The sequence below is a fragment of the Rhinoraja longicauda genome, chromosome 1, assembly GCF_053455715.1.
Source record: "Rhinoraja longicauda isolate Sanriku21f chromosome 1, sRhiLon1.1, whole genome shotgun sequence".
Classification (NCBI taxonomy): Eukaryota; Metazoa; Chordata; class Chondrichthyes; order Rajiformes; family Arhynchobatidae; genus Rhinoraja; species Rhinoraja longicauda.
This window is the reverse complement of record NC_135953.1, coordinates 119,131,893-119,152,229: the sequence shown is the minus strand read 5'-3', so window position 1 is coordinate 119,152,229 and position 20,337 is coordinate 119,131,893. Positions and strand designations below refer to the sequence as shown.

General features: G+C 45.0%; 1 protein-coding gene across 1 annotated transcript in view; it reads right to left on the bottom strand.

The window, feature by feature from the left end:
- The window catches only part of ankrd50 (ankyrin repeat domain 50), a 101,426-nt gene extending 81,971 nt beyond the window's left edge, over window positions 1-19,455 (bottom strand). The window contains exon 1 of the mRNA XM_078405383.1: window positions 18,126-19,455. Within this exon, the coding sequence (XP_078261509.1) occupies window positions 18,126-18,586 (461 nt within the window). The 5' untranslated portion in view covers window positions 18,587-19,455. The remainder of the gene's footprint in view (window positions 1-18,125) is intronic.
- Between the last annotated feature and the right edge of the window lie 882 nt (window positions 19,456-20,337).

Here is a 20,337-nt window from a genome sequence, read left to right as displayed (position 1 = left end):
TACATCATAAGCTCCTGTATGGACCACAGGATCTGGAACCTCCCCATTCAAGCAGTTACGCACCTTTGAGACTCTCAGTCAAGGTTGCAAAGAACCTTGCATTCTCTCCTCGAGATATAGGAATCAGATTTCTCATCCATACTAATCTTTTGTTTTCATATTCATTCAGATAGCAAGTACCTCAGACATATCGGTCTATGTTTACGGCAGGGTCTCCTGCATCCTGCGTCCCACTTCTGCATGATGCCAGTGGTCTTGACAACCGCCATCATGAAATGCTTTGAGAGGTAGTTATGGAACACATTAAATCCAGTCTACCAAGCAGAAACATACCTCTCGAAACATTCACAAACCCTGCATCAGAAGCACAAAACAGCACTTCTGCCCCACTAACCAAAATGATGACTTTCGAACTTTAACAATGGAATCCGTTTAAGTCCACTCTGCATCAGCAAAGCCTACTAATTTACAAATGTATTTAAACTAATCCAAGTTACTCAAGTACTCATTCAACGCCTAGACAACAATCATTTATTCACGCACAGGTTCTCATGTACTATGAAAGTCTGACCTATGGACACTTTTATTTACGAACGAATCATAACAATCAGGGGATGGAGCCGAGCATAGCTGGAAGCACTAAGCAGACTCAATCACTCACTGAGCCTCCTTGTTCTCTGTCACAGCAGTTACTGTGGCCCTCTGCCGCACTGTATCTGGTCCTTTCCAATTTGCAAACAAATAGGGTTACAAACATTTCTCAGAAACATTACTCTTTCATAACCCAGGGACTACCTGTACCCAGTCACAAGATCACCTGATTAACTGTTAATTGCCATCTCCAGACAGTTAGTTTACAATTAAAACTATAAATAATATGCAAAATTATAAGTTAATTTCTAAATTACAAACAATTTTAGGATATGATTACTCATTCACCATTTGACTAACTAATTTCCCAATTTCTGAACTCAATGAAAGGTGCATTTTGTTCGTTTACTTAGTTTAATTTAGTTTAGTTTAGAGATACAGCACGAAAACAGGCCCTTCGGCCCACCGAGTCCGCGCCGAAGAGCAATCACCACACAATAACGCTATCCTACACACACTAGAGACAATTTACAATTATACCAAGCCAACTTTGGGAGGAAACTGAAGATCCCGGAGAAAACCCACGCATGTCACGGGGAGAATATACAAACTTCGCACAGACAAGTACTCGTAATCAGAATCAAACCCGGGTCTCTGGCAGTGTAAGGCGGCAACTCTACTGCTGCGCCACCGTGCTGCCCTTACTTAGATGTTTTTAGCAACATTTGCAATAAGAACTCTCAAAGCCACAGCACGGCTATTCCCTACACCAGATACATGTTTCTTCAAAGACACATAAAGCCAATCAGTTATTGACCATGGTTGGGATGAAGTTGGTTTTAGAACTGCACAAACAGTACAATAATACAATCTTTAAAATCAGATAAGGCAATCAAGACAAAATCAATAATTGACAAATGATATTGAGATCCTGGATGTTAGCAATGGAACCATTTTAGTCGTCTTGGTCAAACAAATATGAATTCTCTACACAAAGTTCCGAAAAGAAACCGCACTTATTATCTATTATAACTTCAGATTAAGATGAGGACTTACTAGAAAGCAGGCCAGTGCAATTTATGCAATTTCTGATGCCAAGCTATTTCAATTAAAAATGCTAGAAAAATAGTCCATCACCTTGACCTCATCTTTGTCAAGAAGATGACTATGGTACTATTAAGCAAGATGATTGTGGATCTGATCCCACACACGATCATCTCATTCATGAATGAAATCTGACTCACCAGTAACATCAAAAACTGCCCCATTCTTTCAACTTGAAAACTTGATGGAACGATGGCAAACATGAAATCAAATAAACCACAAGCAGTTTTTGTTAATGCAATGTAAAAATTGTCCCAGAAGACATGTTCCCTTGTACTGTCAAAATAAACAATCTACCAAGATTCAGACTAAACCACTACGTGTTGGAGTAACTCAGTGGGTCAAGCAGCATCTCTGAAGGACATGTTGTGTAGGAAAATAACTGCAGATGCTGGTACAAATCTGTAAGATCATTCTTTAGGAAACGGGGCTCCCCTCTTCCATTATAGATGCGGCTCTCACTAGGGCCTCCTCTATATCCCGCAGCTCCGCTCTTGCTTCCCTTCCCCCCATTCGTAACAAGGACAGAATCCCCCTTGTTCTCACCTTCCACCCCATCAGCCAGCGTATCCAACAAATTATCCTCCAACATTTCCGTCACCTCCCACGGGACCCCACTACTGGCCACATCTTCCCATCCCCTCCCCTTTCTGCGTTCCGCAGAGACCGTTCCCTCCGTAACTCCCTGGTCCACTCGTCCCTTCCTACCCAAACCACCCCCTCCCCAGGCACTTTCCACTGCAACCGCAGGAGATGCAACACCTGTCCCTTTAATTCCCCCCTCGACTCCATCCAAGGACCCAAACAGTCTTTCCAGGTGAGACAGAGTTTCACCTGCACCTCCTCCAACCTCATCTATTGTATCCGCTGTTCCAGATGTCAACTTCTCTACATCGGCGAGACCAAACGCAGGCTCGGCGATCGTTTCGCTCAACACCTTCGCTCAGTCCGCCTTAACCAACCTGATCTCCTGGTGGCTGAACACTTCAACTCCTCCTCCCACTCTGACCTTTCTGTCATGGGCCTCCTCCAGTGTCATAGTGAGGCCCACCGGGAATTGGAGGAACAGCACCTCATATTTCGCTTGGACAGCTTACAGCCCAGCAGTATGAACATTGACTTCTCTAACTTTAGATAGTTCCTCTTCCCTTCCCCCTTCCCAGTTCTCCCAGTCTTCCTGTCTCCACCGATATCCTTTCTTTGCCCCGCCCCCCTGACATCAGTCTGAAGAAGGATCTCGACCCGAAACGTCACCCATTCCTTCTCTCCAAGATGCTGCCTGACCTGCTGAGTTACTCCAGCATTTTGTGATATCTCTGAAGGACACGGATAGATGACATTTTTGGTAGGCACACTACCCAAAATGTTGCTATCCATTTCCTCCAGAAATGTTGTCTGACCTGCTGAGCTACTCCAGCATTTTCAGTTTTGCTCAAGATTCTTGCATCTGCAGCTCCTTGCTTCTCCAGGATTCCGGCCCAAACTGGTTAGCATTTATAAGTGTATATGAATGCATCCAGTAGATCTGATTGCTGCAGAAAAACTTATTGGATTGGCAGAAGAAAAAATGGCCCATGATCACGAAACCAAGCAACAATCCATGGAAAACAGAGGCAACATTGCCACGCAACAACCACGAACAAAAAATACAATAATTTAGAGCAAGTAAGTTGATAAATCCACCATAAACTACTGCAGATCATTTTGAATTCTGGTAGTTTCAACAATAATTAGAGATGTAACACTAATTAAGATGAAGAAACACTGGAAACTCCTGGAGTACATGATTCTGTCAATCATTATGTACTGCTTTGGACGACCTTAGACATGGAGTTGGATTCAACAATTGCAGAAAGTTTCAGAAGCAGCCAGTTTATCATGCAAACCAGCCTTCCTTTTCATCAACTCCATCTATACTTCATGCTACCTTGGGAAATTAGCTGCCATAATTAAGGACCATGAAGGTCATGCTTACTTCTTCCCTCTCCCATTGGGCAGAAGAAACAAAGCTTGAACGCACTTACCAACACATTTCAAAGGACAACTTCTCTGCTGTTGAACTCTTGAATGCACCTCTCATTTGCTAACAATATGTTCCTGATTTTCCAATCTACCTCATGGCGGCCCTTGCACATTTGTTGAATCTGCACTTTTGTCTTGAGCTGTAACACTGCACTCTGTTTCTTTCTCCTTTTGCACAACCCGTTGCACTCGCATATTATAATCTGCTTGGCTAGCATGCAAAAAAGTTTCTCAATGTATCTTAGTACACTTGGCAGGAATAAACTAATATAGATTCTAATTTAGGCATGATCAAAAATATAGATTCTAATTTAAGCATGATCAAAAATAAATCTTGGTAGTACATGGAACTTGGAGAGAAACTCAGCCGCAGCGTTTGCAATGGAACTTCCTACCAAGGCAATGAATCTACGGCAAGGTTTTAACATCTGCAAAAATGGTGAACAAATTCACCCAAATGCTAACAACCTAGAAAATGCAGTTCAATAAGCAAATTCATCCAAATGAACATATACTGACAACTGCTTCTTTTCAGATTAACCACTGTGCTGTCAATAAACTTGACAGCAAATCAAAGAAAAACATAGGCCAAACACTTGTGAGGTGAACATCAAATCGAAAGTGTTCTATTTGGCTCACAATGACACATTGCTTTCAAGAGCCACAAAATGATAAGAAGATATGACTGTCCCAAAACAGCACCTTTCACAAGTTTGCAGACTGAAATATAAGGATTGCACCCAAACATAAAAACCCATGTTCACTGAGTGCTCAACTGTAATACGAATGTTCTGGCCACTCCAAGAAAATAAACTCATTGTTGAATCACTAAAGCTACCTTGAATCAAATCACCAAAGCTGCATTACACAAACTAACGTCAACTACTTTTATAACATCACTGGAATAGCTAGAGTCTGCCAGTGGGAGGCCCATGCATGAAGAGAATTCTTAATTATTACAGTTAATAGACTGAGGTTGTATGAGAGATTCCTAATGATAATAACGATTGTCAATATCACCTATGATCACTGATAAGGAGATCATGTGACCTCTCTGACCTCTTCACAGGAATGAAAACTGCCACCTGCTCTCTGGACCCCATCCCCTCCAGCTTTGTCAAGGCCTGCCTTCCTGCTCTCTCTCCACTTATCACTGCAACAATAAACTCCTCCCTGTCCACTGGCATCGTCCCGCCATCCCTCAAAATCGCTGCTGTCACCCCTATTCTGAAAAAACCTGGACTCAACCCTGACACCCCAAACAACTTCAGACCAATCTCCAACCTACCCTTTCTGTCCAAAGTTTTGGAACGCGCTGTAGCTCCTCAACTCAAACATCACCTCTCTACCAATAACCTGTATGAAACATTCCAATCCGGATTCCGCTCCAACCACAGTACTGAAAGTGCACTCCTCAAAATCACCAACGACAAAATGGCGGCACTGCCCTAGCAGCTGCCGCTCACCTGCGGTCCATTTGTCTTTGTGTTTTTGTTGGTTTTTTTTGTCTTAATTGTAGTTGTGATGTGGTGTTTTTGTGTTTGTGTACTATGTGTGTATGTGGGGGGGAGGGGGAAACTAACACTGTAAATAGATGTCCCTTCAGAACGGAGACCCGACCTTTGTTTTCTGGGCCGTGTCTCCGTTCCTGCTGCGGCCTACCATCGGCCCAACTCCTGGAGCTGTCGGCCTCCAGGGCTCTGGTTCGCAGAGCCCGCGGATCGGACTTACCACCACCGGAGCCGGCCGTCTTCGGAGGCTGCGGGAGCAGCTGCGACTCGCCTGAGGCTCGGGCCGCGTGGATGCCGACATCGGGAGCTCCGGCAGCGGCAGCGTGTTCGCCCGCCCCGGATCGCGGGGCATGGGGCGCGGACATTTCACCGTCCGGCGCGGCCTAGGATGGCCGCGGGATATTTCTCTGCTGGGCGGGGGCTTCAATGTCGGGAGCCACGACCGCCCCGACGTGCAACAACAGCGGCAGCAGCGTGTTCGCCCGCCCCGGATCGGACTTATCATCGGCGGAGCCGGCCGTCTTCGGAGGCTGCGGGAGCGGCTGCGACGCGACGCGCCTTGGGCTCGGCCCGCTGTGGACCGTCCGGTGCGGCCTGCAACCACAACAACCTGACTGCGGGCGAGGCACAGCGGGAGAAGGGAAAGACATTGTGGCCTTCCATCACAGTGAGGAGAGAGAGGACTGGAGGAGACTCACTGTGATGGATGTTTCTTTGATGGATGTTTCTTTTTTTTGTGTGTTTTTGGGGTTGGGTGGTTTGAGTGCCTGTTTGATGCTTTTATTGTTGGACTGTGTTTTTGGGGGTTTTGGGGTGTGTGATTTGAATGCCTATTTAATGCTTTTATTGTTGGACTGTGTTTTGGGGGGTTTTTGGGGTTGGGTAATTTTGGGTGCCTGTTTAGTGCTTTTATTGTTGGACTGTGGGTGATTGAATTAACATTTTGTTCAAGATGGCCGCGCCGTTGTGTTTGGCTGCCTGCCACTGTATGTTTCTTTTTTTTTCCTGGTCAGATGTGCAGCACTTTGGTCAACGTGGGTTGTTTTTAAATGTGCTATACAAATAAATTGACTTGACTTGACTTGACCTTGTCCTCTCCTCTGACGCTGGCAACCTCAACATTCTCATCCTACTCGACCTCAGCGCCGCCTTTGACACCATAAATCACTCCATCCTCCTCACCCGACTTGAAACCTCCTTTAACATCACCGGCACAGCCCTATCCTGGATCAAATCATACCTCTCCGACAGGCACCAGTTCATCTCCATTAATAACTGCAAATCCCCCACTGCTCCCCTCCCCCAAGGTGTCCCCCAAGGTTCAGTTCTCGGCCCCCTCCTCTTCATCCTGTACCTGTTCCCCCTTGGTCAATTAATCCGCCGTCATGGTCTCAAGTTCCACTGCTTCGCCGATGATATCCAGCTCCTCATCTCCACCAAGTCAATCTCCACCACCACACACTCTACCCTGACAAACTGCATCACTGAAATAAAATCTTGGCTTCAAACCAATTTCCTCAAACTCAACTGCGACAAATCTGATATCATCATCATTGGTCCAAAAACGCTCTCCAAATCCACCCAAAACTTCACCCTCAATATTGATGGTTTCCCAGTATCCACCTCCCCTCACATCTGGAATCTTGGAATCATCTTTGATCAAACCCTCTCCTTCGACAAACACATCACCAAGACAGCCTTCTTCCACCTCAAAAACATCGCCCGTCTCCGTCAATCCCTCTCCTCCACAGCTGCAGAAACCCTCATCCACGCCTTCATCACCTTCCGTCTGGACTACTGCAACAGCCTCCTCTATGGTTCACCCTCAAAAATCATCAACAAACTCCAATACATCCAAAACTCCGCTGCCCGTCTACTCACCCACTCCCCGATCCGTGACCATATCACCCCCGTCCTTTACAAGCTCCACTAGCTCCCCATCCCCCAGAGAATCCAGTACAAAATCCTCCTCATGACCTACAAAGCCCTCCATAACCTGGCCCCATCCTACCTGACTGACCTCCTCCACAGACACACTCCCACCCGCACCCTCTGCTCTGCTGCTGCTAACCTCCTGTCCCCCCCCATCCGGACCAAACTCAGATCCTGGGGGGACAGAGCTTTCTCCTTCGCTGCTCCCACACTCTGGAACTCACTACCCCAAACCGTCAGAGACTCCTCCTCACTCACCACATTCAAAACATCACTGAAGTCTCACTTGTTCAGCACTGCCTTCAACCACTGACCGTCACCTCACCTTCTTTTTCCTTTTCTGTTCGTTTACTTAATTATCTATTTATTTTCTTCTCTATGTTTTAGTAAACCCTGTAAAGCGTCTTTGAGTGTTTAGAAAAGCGCTATATAAATGTAATGCATTATTATTATTATTATTATTATGTCAGGTACAAATTGGGCACCTTCCTATGATCAACATGGGATGGGGATGTGGTATGCAGCAGGATGACAGCCTCAAACCCAAGTTAACAGGTCAGAGTGGCATAGCAAAATGGGCATACCACACATAAACCAAATATCTGTAGCTATGGCCAGAGACACTTCTTGGTCTGCCTGCTGCTCAAAGATGGACTTGGAAGGTACAAGAACTTTCCTATGTCAATGTGAATATTATGACATACTCCTAATAGGAAAGAAAAAAGATTCAGATGGATAAGTATGAAATCCATTCTTGTCCTACTAAAGTTGCAGTGACAATTAGCAGATTTTGACAAAATGTCCTTATCAAAGTATAACCTTCTCAAGTATTGTAGGCCACTGAGGAGAACTGATTCCTTAAAAATCTGGAACAATATAGAACTATTGAGAGCAGTTTTGTCTATCCTCCATCTTCCAGTAACCTACCCTGCCCTGCATGGCTCCATTTAAGCTCTCACTCATCTTCAAAAAAACAGCGGTGCTGGCTCGAAGGGCTGAATGGCCTACTCCTGCACCTATTGTCTATTGTCTATCAGTGTTCATGTTTACAATCCCAGTTTACAATCATGTTTGCACTGCAGTCTTTAGCTAATGCCATACAATACCATGCACAAAGATATTTCCCTGATCTTCTCCAAAGAAAAGTTACTTTATGTCCTTCACAGGTTAATACCTTCAAGGCAGATCTGTTTCTTTTTAATGCTACCCTAAACTGCACAGGAAAAGGTGACGGGGAGATTTATGAACAGGTGAAAATGATACATATATTTTGCATAGTTAGACAAACATTTTATAGCATTTTTAAATAGAGAAAGCATATCATACAGCCAATTAATTGCAAAATTGAAGAACTATCATATCATATCATATCATATATATACAGCGCGGAAACAGGCCTTTTCGGCCCACCAAGTCCGCGCCGCCCAGCGATCCCCGCACATTAACACTATCCTACACCCACTAGGGACAATTTTTTACATTTTACCCAGTCAATTAACCTACATACCTGTACGTCTTTGGAGTGTGGGAGGAAACCGAAGATCTCGGAGAAAACCCACGCAGGTCACGGGGAGAACGTACAAACTCCTTACAGTACAGCGCCCGTAGTCAGGATCAAACCTGAGTCTCCGGCGCTGCATTCGCTGTAAAGCAGCAACTCTACCGCTGCGCTACCGTGCCGCCCTAATTTATACACATGCACAAATCAGTCCACCGAGATAGGAAATTTAAATTTATAAAATCATACCACATGACAATGTCATTCCATTCAATAGCAAAGCCAACCAAGACTCACTGGCCAATCATCCAGACAACTGGTGAAGCGGGTCCACTTGGCACATGCAAACACAATCAAAATCACGTTTGCTGAGAGCACAAGCTTGATGACAAAATGTTGAGGACACCATTTCTTCAGCAAACTTTCCACTATAACACTTGATTCTACTTGGCTGCTTGCTCCACACCTCGACTAGAGCAACGTCGCTTGTGGCTGAAGAGACCAATGCGGGAGTGACAGTCTCTGTCGCAAAGGTCACATTTGTGTGTGGACTCTGGTCTGTGAAGTTGCTGCCCTCCTTTCTGCGTGCCCACCTTTCTGCCGCTGCGTTCATCAGTTTCTCTTCCCCTGTTTTGAGATGTTGGTTCAGGGTACCCCTCCACCTCGTGCGGTCAGCTGCAAGGCTCTCCCAGGACTCCACGTCGATGTCGAGCACCTTCAAATCTCTCTTGCAGACATCCTTGCAACATAGCTGGGGGCGGCCGATGGTTCTCCTCCCAGATGTTAGCTCTCCATAGAGGATGTCTTTTGGTATACGGCCATCCTCCATGCGGTGGACATGGCCCAGCCACCGCAGCCTGCGCTGCCTGAGTAGAGTGTACATACTCGGAAGGCCAACGCGAGACAGAATCTCGGCGTTGGACACTCTGTCTTGCCAGGATATACCCAGGATACAGCCGATGCTTTTAAGGTGGAAGGTGTTGAGTCTTCTCTCCAGTCTGGCATATGTAGTCCATGTCTCACTGCCATACAACAGCGTGCTGTTGACACAGGCATTGTAGACTGCTATCTTTGTCTTCACTGTCAGATTTGGATTGGTCCACACTCGAGTTGTGAGGCGAGTGAGAGTTGTAGCTGCCTTTCCGATCTGATGGCATTTGTCTATGATTACTTCCCCAGTGGAGGATTTGAGGGGGCTGTCTTGCTCTGGACTGGTCCTAGTGCCTTCTTAATGCCATTGTACATTCCCCTGATGTTCCCTGTTATGGTGGCCATCTGGATGTCCTCACTAAGCTGTGTCCAGTACTCATTGGCGCAACGCCTGGCAGTCTGCTGAGCCTTGCTCTTGGCAGCCCGGAGGATCTGCAGGTTGTTCTCGTTGGCTGACCGCTTGTACTCGGCTAGGGCGGCGCGCTTGGCTTCGATGACGGGAGTCATCTCGGTTGACTTGGCCTCAAAACAGTTGCGTGTCTTTGAGGTCTTCTTCCCAATGCTAGCCAAGGCTGTGCGGTGCATGGTGTCCCACAGAGTTTCCCACTTCTCTGTTGCAGAGTCTCCAGGACACAAGGTGCCAGGTTTTCTCTCAAAAGCCTCTGCAAACTGTTGCACGAGGTCTGGATGGGGCATTTTGCTGACATCGATGCGGGGTTTCCCCTACTTCTTGGTACGGTAGAACCTCTTTGGTTGCAGCCTGATCTTGCAACACACCAAGGAGTGGTCTGTGTCGCAGTCCGCACTGTGGTTGGAGCGTGTATGGAGAACGTTCTTGAGGGTGGCACGTCTGACTGGGATCAGATCCAGTTGATGCCAATGCTTTGAACGTGGATGCCTCCAGGAAACCTTGTGCTGGGGTTTTGTCTGGAAGTACGAGTTGGCGATGCACAGGTCATGGTAAGTGCACAGCTCGAGCAGTCGCTGTCCGTTCTCATTCATTTTGCCCACACCAAACTGCCCAAGACAGGAAGACCATGATTCGTGGTCTGCGCCCACTCTGGCATTGAAGTCGCCCAAGAGAACAAGTTCTTCCTTACTGGGGATGCTGCTGATGATGGATGAGAGGTTCTCTTATGTGGAGGACAGTGTTGGGGCATACACACTGACAGGGGTGTCCGGGCCTGCGGTGGTGTTGAGGCGGAGAGTGAGGAGTCGCTATGAGCCATTTCTGCCTGGTTCCACCATGTTCAGCAGGCTGTTCCTTACTGCGAAGCCTACTCCGTGCTCTCTGGGCTCGTCAGAGTCCTTCCCCTGCCAGTAAAACATGTAGTCCTTCTCCTTTAATGTGCCCGAATCTGCCAGCCTTGTTTCCTGAAGGGTGGATATGTCTACGTTGAGTCTCTTGAGCTCGTTGTTTATGACAACTGTTTTCCTGGAATCGCTGATGCCTGGAATCGCTGATGTCCTGTGGGTTTCCAGAGAGGCTGGTCATCATTGTCCAGACATTCCAAGTTCCCAGTTTTAGAGCTGGTCTCTTTTGATGTGTTCTTTTGTTTGCAGGTGCGATGGTTGCGATCTACTGTTTGGATGGTTCCTAATCCCCGTGCACCCAGTGAGGAAAGCATACTGTGGCAGGGCAGCACCTTATTGGCTGGGGGCTGCCCAGCTTGAGGCAGGCAGTAGCTGTCCAATGAGATCCGAAAATCCCTCCCACCGTCGGGAGCAACCCCTGGCGCCTCGCTTTAAGTCAATCTAGCGATGACTTATAACCGGTAACTGTTGCTCCCCGTGTTGTGTCGACACCGCAGGCGAAGCTGGAGTGTCCTCTCCAAGTTGTAGGTGTAGGTTTGCAGTAATGTGTGGTCGGATGCAAGCCCTGGCAATGTCATATGAAGGACAGGCTTTTGCCCATGCAGCACGTCCCCCCTCTCCACGTCACTGATTGATCCAAAGGAACAGCAGAGCTGTTACAGTTTGGCACCAGCGCAGGAGCTGCCAGAACGGGGTGTCGGAGTCGGTGTCCCGAAGGCAGTTCGTGGTTGCAAGCATCAAGACCAAAATAATTATTGCTTTTCAACAGCTACAAAGATTCTGCATATCATTTCAATTTGCTCCAAACATGCATCAAAGAGATCAATTACAAAGGCAAAACGAGAGTGGCTTTTCTTGACATCACTAAGTGTGACATCAAGGAACCCTTGAGTCTAGGCATCAAGGGGCTGGCATATCAACAGTAATGGACAATGGTGGTGGTATTGCATCAGCACGAGGACATCACTGCAAGAGTTTCACAAAACGGTTTTCAAGGCCCACCGCTTTCTATTGCTTTGTTAAGGAGCTTCTTTCCATAATAATTGGAATATTGGTTAATAGTTGCATCATGCTCACCAACTCTACAGCAAGTAAACTGGTGCATAAATGCATGTAGATAGAGGTTGAAAAGAACTGATATATGGGGAGAAGGAGGAGACGGCAGTGGTGGGGGAGAAGGGGGCAGCGGTGGTGGGGGGAGGAAGAGGGAGTGGTGGATGAAGGGGGGAGCCCCAGCTTCCGACTTTCAGGTCGTCGCCTCCTCCACCCCATCCCTTTATCCCCCAACCGCCTTCAGCCCACCACCACCTCCCTCCCCCAACCACTGCCGCCTCCGCCTCCTTCTCCCTCAGAGTCACCAACACACTCCACCTTTGAAGCGACAGCAGGTGAGAGAAGAGGGAGCCCCACGGTGATTGAGGGGGCACACTGAAACACAAAAACTGGAGTAACTCAGCTGACTGAATCAGTCTGAGGAAGGGTCCCAATGTCGCCTCTCCGTGTTCTCCAGAGATCCTGACCCGCTGAATTATTCCAGTACTTTGTGTCCATTAAACCCCCTGTTATAAGGTGGTTATTAAAACAAGAGTTTGCTCTAGTGTCTACGAAACAGTTAGGGGGGAAAACTGAGAGCATTGTTAATTATTTAACGACTAACGGACATGACCGGAAAGAGCGTTCACCACTGGCAATGCCATCAGTGGCCCCTCAGGGAATTTCAACTGAGCTCTCATTATTTTGTCCATTTTGTAGGGATGGGTGGACCATCAGTTGCCGGAAAATCTATGTTCAACCTGTACAATACTCTCCACTTGCCTGACTGAATGCAGCATCAACAGCTCATAAAACCCAACACTATCCTGGATTAAGCAAACTACCATTTTGGTACTCTATTAACATCCAGCCCATACACAAAAGTCACACTATGACTGCGGTGAATGACATTTTGACTGTGTATAGTGGTGCACTGCAGTTATTTGGCTATGTTACTCTGACAGCATCTCCTGAAATCACAACTTCTACCACCAAGGAGGACAAGAGCAACAAGTTTAATGTCCAATAATAGCCTGGAAATGTTCCTCAAAAGTTGCATCCCATCCTGACTTGATAATATATTGCCCAGTACTTCATTGTTGCTCAATCCGTTCCTCTCCACAGCCCCACATGAACACCTTCATGAGAAAGATGCGTTGAATCAAGAAAGCAGTTCACAACCAACTCCTAAAGAGAAATTTGGGAAAGGTAACAAATGCTAACCTTATCAGTGGCATTCCTAATCTACAAAATGAATAAATTAAAAAAATATATAAATTAACTAGAAAGTCAAGTTACTTTTCTTCCCCAAACATGTCACAACAAGACCTTGTTTCATATTTCAGATCCAGGATGGATCTTCTCTCTAAGTGAATATTTAAGTATTGTTTTGTTCTGAATTTTTTCTATTTTTGTGGTAGACAGAAGCAAGAGATTACATTGCACTTCCATTAAGCACAGCAAAACACAAATTAAATACTCAAGGCATGTGCCTCCATCAGTTTCCAAACTAGATCAGACACAGCCATTCCAAGCCTGCACTTGATATTTTGTAATTTGGCTACAAGAAAAAATCTCGATTGTAACAGATGATAAATCATCTCAATTCCATACAATACAAACTTGTTTTTGTTTTATTTTTTTCTCTCGAATGTTTAAATTATTTTTTTAAATGCTTTAGATTTCCAGAAAGAGTCAGTCTTTGATTGTTCCAACAAACACAGAAATGTTTTGCCTTCCTATGTGAGGAGGTCTTATGAGTATGGGCCTCATTGGCATAACTTCCCGACGTTGTTATCAGATCACTTTAATTCCTTGATTTTGTGCTGCCAATTAATGTTGATGTAATCTTTCTATATGAACAAATGCAGATTCAAAAAATCTGCACCGCATAATTAACAAGAGTTCTTAAGTCACTGCACTGATCCACTTAACTGTTAAATAGATGACTAAATTCAAAATCGACAGACTGCATTGCCAATCAAAAGAAGAGTACTTAATTTAGAGCAGTAATTCAACTTCATTAATGCAAATAGTGTAGGATACATAAAGGACAGAAGAGAGAGAATGACGTCTAATGTCAAGTATAAAAGTTAACACTGGTGCATGATTGTGCATCTTTTCACACTGACATCACTCTTTTCAGTAACAACTATATTGATAACATATTCTTAATAACATTCTAGACTAAAACCCCATTTGCACAATAGATTTGGTTCATATTGATGCAAGATCTCAACATTTACATACTTTAAGGTATCTGCACATTGATGTTTGAAATGTATGCAGTTGAACAGGGTACTGATAACAAGGCCAAGATTTATTATCCATCCCTAAATGCCCCTCTCCCTCCCCCCACCCACAGCTTTTTTTTATTTTCTTAGGAAGAGTTTTCAGGATATCACTCCAGCTGAGATGTTTCTATATGAAGATCGTATGTGATTTGGTGGAAATCATGAAGGAGCCAACATCTATCTACTGACCCTAATTTTTCTCGTTGTGGGCTTGGAAAATCCTTGTTAAGACTTCCTAAATTGCTATAGGATTTCGAATTGATGGCAAGTACAATAACAGTACATCTGTGGTGGAGGAAGTTTACATTTAAAATAATGGATTGGGCATTTTGTTGCATGGTTATAGCTTCAAGTACAGTGGGGTTGAACTCAACAAGGCAATTAGAGAGCATGTCATCACTCAGTACAATGTATTTTATGCCCTTCACTTGCATTAGGCAGACAGTGCAAGAGCTGTGACAAGTCAAAAGATTAGATCTTTTCAACAGGAAACCTGGTCTGTGCCACTGAATATGAAGTTTCTATTTAATGTCAGAACATGCATGATGTCAGTGGAAGGAGATGAATGACAGTAAGGGAGACGCAGGAGTCTGCAGGTGTGGAATCTTGTGCAAAAGAAAAAGTGCTGGAGGAAGTAAGCAGGTCAGACATCATATATGAAGAGAAATTGATTGGCAATGTTTTGGCCTGACCAGCTAAGTTCCTTCAGCACATTTTGCTAATGATAGTATTATTCATGAATATTGAGAGGTGTTTTATTTCTCTTTCTGGAGGTGAAATTTCCCTGGCAATTGTCCTTTATCAACCCTTTCCAGAGCAAGTAGCATCAAGACATGAATTATATTCAGTGCATTCAGCCCTTTCTTGATTAAAAAAAAGCTAGCTGGAATTTAATTGAATTGGCTGCATTAACTTCTGTGATAATGAGTGCCTCAAGATAGAGACAAAATGTCTCATTCAGCATTTCCAATCGAAAGCAATTGCAAATGCTTTAGCCACATCGTTTATACTTACTTGCTCAGTTCATGAATGGGATGTTCATGGCAGATTCAGTTTAGTTTATTATCATATGCAAGAAGGTGCAAAGAAATTTCTTGTTCACATGAAGCTAAGAGTAAACAGTATACATAATGAACAATTCTAACTGACTGAGTTCTGCTGGCCAGGGAAACTAGAAGTCAGTTGCAGATGGAGGCCCCCAAAGCCAAGGCCTATAAGTTTAGAGATAAGCTTATTTGGTATTATGGTTGAATGCTGAGCTGTACTCTTGAAATAACGTCCTGACATAGGAGCTCTTATTGTCAAACTGACCCAGAGCTAAATGCAATGCAAAGTGATGGAATCCTTTGTAGACCTATTTTCCTATTCCTCCTGTTTAATTAGTAACCACTATTGTCAACTGCAATCCTGCCATACCAGAGCTTTGATGTTATCCCTTGATTTTGGTGTGGCTTTTGTCTATTGAACGCATACTGCTTCTGCTACTTAAAATTCACTTAGTGCTATGATTTAGCTTTCAAAGTTTGGCACCATATTTTTAGGTATATTTTGTGCTACCTTTGGTGTGCATTTATAATCCTGATTGAAGGAGGATTAGTTCCTTGATAGTAAAATGCATACACAAATAGTTATAACTTGTTAATCTGACCACAACCTTTCATAAACCCTAAGAAAAAGTTTATTCATATCAGCAATATGGAAACCGTGTTACTGGTCTACATAGCCAGAAGCCAAGTTCAAAACAGCAAACCAGGCAATAAATGCTGTTGGCAGCAGCTATTCATTTGCTGCCAATGGAATTTTTATTTTAAAAGGTTTACAATGCCTCTCTCTGCCAAATGCATAAAACATTATTTAGGCCACAGCTATAGTACTAAGTGCAGTCTGGTCATTGGATTACAGGAAGCATGCAATGACACTGAGGGGGGTTGCCAGAGGGTGGGAATCAAGGGAGCTTTTAAAACATGTTGTCAAAGCTGGAGTAATTTTCTTACGAGAAAAGAAGGGCTTGAGTCAGATCACTTTGGAACAGAGAAAGCTGAGAGGAAATTAGACTGACAGTCAATAAATAGTCAATGAAGATTTGTGCTCAAGAGTAAACTCAGAAAAGTTATGAATTTCTATGTTTGTTACCCAGTCGGAGTCTGGATGTGTGGTAAAGGCAGAAAACACCCCATATTTAAAATTAAGTACATAAATGAGTAGGATGTTCCATGATTTACAAATCAACAGCTGGAAAGTGAGATTTGGCTGAATAGGTCTTATTCAGCCAGCTTTGTCATGATTGGCCAAATGGCCTCCTGGGTTGGAAAATTTGAAGACAATAGTGGCACACTCTGGCACTCTCTTTTCTAAGACAATAGTGGCACTCTTATTAAGAATATCCATTTGAAACAGATTATACCAATTTTTTTCTCATTTAATAAAACATGTGGTTGGAACACTGTCATATATTTACTCAGATTACATTGATTGTCTTTCATCCACAGAAGGACGCAGCTGTTTATTAACTCTGTCCAGTCCCTGTATGTATTTCTAATATGCACAAAACTATGCAAGATCCTAAATATGCTAATTGAGATTTTATGGACTACAAAATACTATTATCCATGGGTAGCTGTAAACTTTAATGAAGTAAATGGGGAAAAAAAGCAAGATTTCTTCTGAAATAGCTAGTTGAAATGGGGAGTCAGTTATTGGAAAAGTACTGCTTGCTAAACCTTAAAGATATCAGTTTAGGTAGCTGGTTCAACAGTGCACAAGCAATGTGTAAGAAGGAACTGCAGATGCTGTTTTAAACCGAAGATAGACACAAAAAGCTGGAGTAACTCAGCGGGACAGGCAGCAACTCTGGAGAGGAATGGGTGAAGTTTCGAGTCAAAACCCTTCTTCAGACTGGCAAGTGCACAAGCAATGTCAAGTTTTATACTGCAATTTTAAAGTACTTTCCTTTCCAGAAAGGAAATAAAAATTCAAATTAGTTGCAAATGAAAAGATTTCGCTCCAGTACCTAAGTTGATAGAGGGAACTGAATCTCAGAAAATAGCTTCAAAAACTTTTATTGGAACTCAAATATTCTCCTGATTTCTCACCTTCAATCACAGTTTGCTATGTTCAAGGGCTGCAAGGAGGTCAAAAACTGTCAAAACGCCTTGAACTGTGCGATCATGACTTGATGGTTCCATGTAGAGATTTGTAAGCACGGGTGAGAATTTATAAATGGGAGGTCGAGTAGTAAAGCAAATACAGGAATGATGGATGAATGGTACATGTTAGGATATAGTCAGCAGAGCTTTGGCTCCTTATGAGAAAGCTTTCTCTTTACAGAAAACCTCAACACAATATGGCCATCAGGTAGTTTGTAGTATAATTATATACAGCACTATTAAAACATCTGACATTGTATCTGTTAATAGAGTAGTCTATCCCAGTTAATTTAAATGGTTTGAATATTTCATATTTAGATATTGAAAATGTGTCAAGTAATGAATTGTTTGATTAGGGATTTAAGATAGTCGGCAAGTTGGATATGGTACAAATCAGTTATGATCTAAGTGAAGAGGTGCGAGGGGCTAATTGTCAGAGCATCATGTTGAACAAGAGTACACTCTGGGATTGCCATTCCATCATTAGAAGTACCTATTGACAGGATCAATTTTACGTTGACGTGGTGGAAATTTTGTAATGTAGGTTTGCAAAAATGGAATCCCGACTTTGTCTTTAGAAGCAGCACAATATTTAAATTATTCACAGAAATTATACAATAAGTCATGGATATTTTTGTAAAAGCAAAAGACAATATCCCGAATTAAATCACTCGGGATTTATGCAATAAGCATTTTTTTTTATTGAAGCATCTTCCTTAGAAGGCTTCTGCTCTTTTTTTGTAAACTGTACCTTTTAAACGCTTCCCCTTGATTCCTCTCACACTCGCCAGCCTGCAGTAGGCTATGGACGGCCGGATCACGCAGTTTCTCTTCATATCCTTGGACCAGGCTGCTGTTGCGAATCTGAGAAACGAGGCTCCGAATGAAGTTGCTAACGCAGAGCGTGTCTGCATCCTGGGCTTTACAGAAGTGAAAGGCGAGTGTCTGACGATGCAATCCCCGTTGAACCAGCTGCGGACAGGTGGGCCAAATCAACTCTGTACACAATGCCGTCTTCCCACTTCCAGGGCCTCCGACCACCAGAATACCCCCGATTCCTCCGATGTGTTTCCCGGAGGATCCAGTATTTCCGCTGGAATTAGAGGTCCCAAATGTTTTTCCATTGTTCTTTTCTTGAAGACAATGCTGGAATTTATGGAAAACCCACTCCCGGCAGAAAAATCGCTTCCCTTGCAATAAACTCTGAGACATTTTGTGTGCAGATTTTCTTTCCGTGCGACGTTACAGTTGGTTTATTGCATATTGCATGGGAGTAGATTTAATATAAAAACAGACACAGGATTTAACTAAAAAAAAAGTATTGCCTGCGGATTGCCGCTAATATTTCCTGCAGTCAAACACCTGCAGCGAAAGTTGAGCCATTTTCCTCTTTGTTGGTTAAACAGTGACAAATCCAGTAAGTGTGTTCACAATGTTACACATTAGCCCCATAATAACGAGAGAACGTTGGATACAATAGCCAACCATGCTATTTTCTATCTGCCTGGTCGTTTCCTTTAGTTTTATTCTTCCACGAATCTCAAAATAATCAATATCCTCGATGCTCTCCTCATCATTGTCTTCACCGTAGTTCCATACGGATTAGTTTCATTTGCAGACCGGTTCCAATTGTCCGCGATCTTTCGGAGCCCTCCACATCGTAAACTCGGCACAACAAAGATTCTTCGAGAGGAAGACGAACAGTTTCCAGCGGTGCAAGGCTCTGGTCTTCCCCACTCAGTCGCTGAGTGAGAGCGACGAACTCCAGCCTTCCAGTTCAAACGCTCGCCGTCCTTTCGCTTGTTCGATATACAACTTGATAAGACTGCGTGCGACCCAGGCAGGGACTGTTTCGATGCAGCCACTCCGGAGCAACCCGGGCAAAGTCTCAAAACATTACTGGACAGAGTTGTCCTGAGTTAACCTCGCCCCTGCTCCCAACCAACGCCGGACTGATCGCAATCGTCTGCTCCTGCTCCCTGACTGATCCCGATCCGATCCCCTGCCCCGTTTCCTCCTCTGAACACCCGGGCTGATTCCGACCCCTCGCCTCTGGCTCTGCCCCGGTTGATTCGCCCCACTCCCTGCTGATCCCAACCCCCCTCCCCTCCTCCAAACACCGGGCAGATCTCGACCCCCTGCCCAGCTGATCACGGTCCCCTGCCCCGCTCCCCTGCTGATCGCGGTCCCACCCTGCACCGCTTTCCGTTTCCCGGCTGCTCCACTCCCAGTGCCAGGAAATCCTCTCGCTTTCTCCTTCTCTTTCTCCCTCTCTTTCTCCCTCTGACTCTCTCACTCTCTCTCTCTGTGCTCGCTGGAGCCTAATTGGAGGCAGTCCCTCCCCGGGCAGAGAGTTCCGCCCCAGCCCCTGCAGGGAGGTGGGTGGAGCGGCTGTTGGCGGTTCCTCGCCTCCTGCCGGCGGAGAGAAGCGGCGGCGGCGGCGGCTCGAGCTCACTCTCGACCCTTCTCTCCGTCTCTCGGGGGCGGCCGTTGCACCCTGAGGCAGCGCGGGCTAGCGCTCCATACCCGCCCCGCCAACCGCCCCCTGCACTGTCCACCACACCCACCCGACTCCTCTCTGGGACTTGTAGTCCGAAGCCCCGACTACCTCCGTCCTCAGACGCCCGAGTTGGTATATTGACCTCCCCCGGTCTCAGTGCCGCCCACCCAGCTTTCAGACAACCAGTGATGCACTTGGACTACAAACCCCGGGATGCACTTCGCGGCGCATGCGCAGATTTCGCCCTTGCAGTGAGACATTCTTTTCGGGAGGTGGTAAGGAAACTAGTTGATTGGACATGGAGTTAATTAAGGCTGTCGTGCGAAGAGATTCGAGTTCCATGAAACACTATTGAGTATTATTTTTGTTTGAAATTCACAGTTCAATGTCTATTCTGCAGAGTTTTGGTGGTCACAATGCAGGAAGGAGGTGTTAGCAACAGAGAGAGAGTGCAGCAGAGGAC